Below are 2,189 nucleotides of genomic sequence, written 5' to 3'. Positions count from 1 at the left end.
ATAGAACAGAACATACTCTAGAGTCTAACTCGATCATTGACAGGGCCGGCTTACGCTTCGGCGTTGGTTTCACGATGTCCTTCCTCATCTACTCCTGCGGCATCGCTCTCTTTCTCACAGCGTTCGTCGCTCCAAATATCTGACAGCGTTCCCTCAATATTGCGCAGACGGTCTGTTGGCCTTCTAGACTGCAGTGTCGGCTGGCCTTATTGCTGATGAACCATGTGCGTAGAGTAGTTCGACATTGACGAGCCGGCCGTCTTCATGTTGATCATGAAGCGGCTAACGAGCACAGGAGGCTGTATGACCAGTCCAGGAGCAAAACAAGACTGACAGAACGCAGGGTACGCACCAGGGTTGGTGTTAACGCGCTTATAAGTGATGTGTTCTTGAGCTCGATGTCAGCTATCGGCCCACGTTCTCATGTCGGGGACATACCACGGAGCCGGTGTCTGTTAAAAGCTGAGCTATGTTCATCGCAAGGAGAGCTCTATATCCATTGTCGCCTGTGAGTAATTCCTCCCGATGCAGCTCTCTCGTCACACTCACATGAAATACATGGTTCCTGCATGTGTATGTGGGCGTTAGTAATAGGAAATGTGAAGGCGCACAGAGGACTACTGACCATCACGCAGCAGACACGTCGTCAGTGACACTCTTATGTTGAGATGGCGGGTATTCTTCCACTGCCCGAATGTCTTGATCCAAGTCAGGACGAGTACGATTGCGTCGGCGAGGATGAGTGAGCTGCGTGTGATATAAGTGACTGGGAGCGGGGGGTATCAGCGTTTCCGACAATGCTAGAAGAAATTGACTCTGAAACGTACACCTATATTGCAAAATTTAGTATTCCGAAAATGTAGTGGCGAGATATATGCACCCACGTGCTATATGTTCGCGAAGAGAACTGAGGCTCCGATATACACATTGTTCCAGCGAGTGGGTCCATAATGGATGCATACTTCGATTCTGCCACATTATACTACACAGAGGTATCAACTAGAGGATATGAAGGGCTCGAGCAAAGTTGACACGCACTAGATTCGTCGCGAAAGGCACAATGCTCAGTACGAACACCACCAATGACCAGACGTAGCTCCTATCCCAGATTGCAAACACGCGCAGAGCGGAAAACACTGGCATGTGGAAGTAAGCGGGAATTTGAGTTGGGCGAGCTGCGCGAGGCTTACATGCGATTTGGACGAACCCAATGAGATTGAGTACCCAGGTCAAGATTTGAAGTGGTGTGCAGCTATTTTCCAAGTTCTGGTGAGTGACCTGTTACACACGGGTCTCGGAAAAGTGTGCATACTCCTATCACGAGCATTATCGCAAATTACACGTTGTCAAAGGCAGTCGTGACTTACATTCGGAGTTGACGGTGCAAGGTTCAGGATAGCCGTGAGGAGCAAACACCATCGTACCGAGCCGAGGAGCACAGAAGATGCGGTAATCGGTTTCCTCCACACAATCTCAATCTCATCACCAATTGTAATCAGAAACTCGTAAATTATCAGGCCTGAGGGACAGATGTGTGTGAGCGACGCAATGGGAAGCAAAGAGTGTACTTGCACACGGTAGCCGTGGTAATATGACCCCACGTGGCACTGAAAGACGACGTATGAGTATTAGCCAGTTAAGTACAAACAAGGGTGCCGCTTGCTGTGAGTAGGCTAGGAGAAGACCTTCGTCTGACTGTACCGGCATAGTCAACGTGGGGAAGCGGGAATGCGAGCTGTGTCGAGTGTAGGCTGCTATTTGCGAAGTTATGAGCAACTTGGCTGGTCGCCTATCAGCACTTGCTTTTTTGTAACTATTTCCAGATGTACGACCCTTGCCAGTACCGTCTCATTAAAGATTGCGAGGGGCTTCTGAAAGCGCTGGCATCGTAGAAAGTGGCCCCGTTTTGAGCGAAACTATACTAAAACAGTACAGAGGTCAGGTGTTAACCTTCTGAGGACGTGAAGGCCATTTACATCCTCGAAAGCAGCGGGATACAGGACTTCCGTAACGCCCACTTTCCCCGTTCGTGCTATTCGAATGTCGCCCATAACAATTCCTGCGCATGAAATTAGAGGGCTTTATATAACACCGGAGACTCTTTTATCACTAACATGGCTTGTTATCCGATGTAAGATAGAGCTTTCAGGCTTTCAAGGCTTTGGAGTCTGCGCCGGAATACGGGCCAC

The 2,189-nt window shown here is 49.3% G+C and overlaps 1 protein-coding gene across 1 annotated transcript; it reads right to left on the bottom strand.

The window, feature by feature from the left end:
• Positions 1 to 1,041: 1,041 nt before the first annotated feature.
• PHACADRAFT_77010 (uncharacterized protein) lies at positions 1,042 to 1,514 on the bottom strand (the record flags this gene model as incomplete). The annotated part of the gene is made up of 3 exons (XM_007403310.1): positions 1,042 to 1,136; positions 1,191 to 1,266; positions 1,368 to 1,514. Coding segments are annotated over 3 exons (318 nt in total), but the record flags the coding sequence as incomplete, so codon positions are not given.
• Positions 1,515 to 2,189: the final 675 nt, after the last annotated feature.

Source organism: Phanerochaete carnosa, assembly GCF_000300595.1.
Source record: "Phanerochaete carnosa HHB-10118-sp unplaced genomic scaffold PHACAscaffold_998, whole genome shotgun sequence".
Lineage (NCBI taxonomy): Eukaryota > Fungi > Basidiomycota > Agaricomycetes > Polyporales > Phanerochaetaceae > Phanerochaete > Phanerochaete carnosa.
The sequence above is the reverse complement of the archived record's forward strand: the minus strand, read 5'-3'. Positions and strand labels throughout refer to the sequence as shown.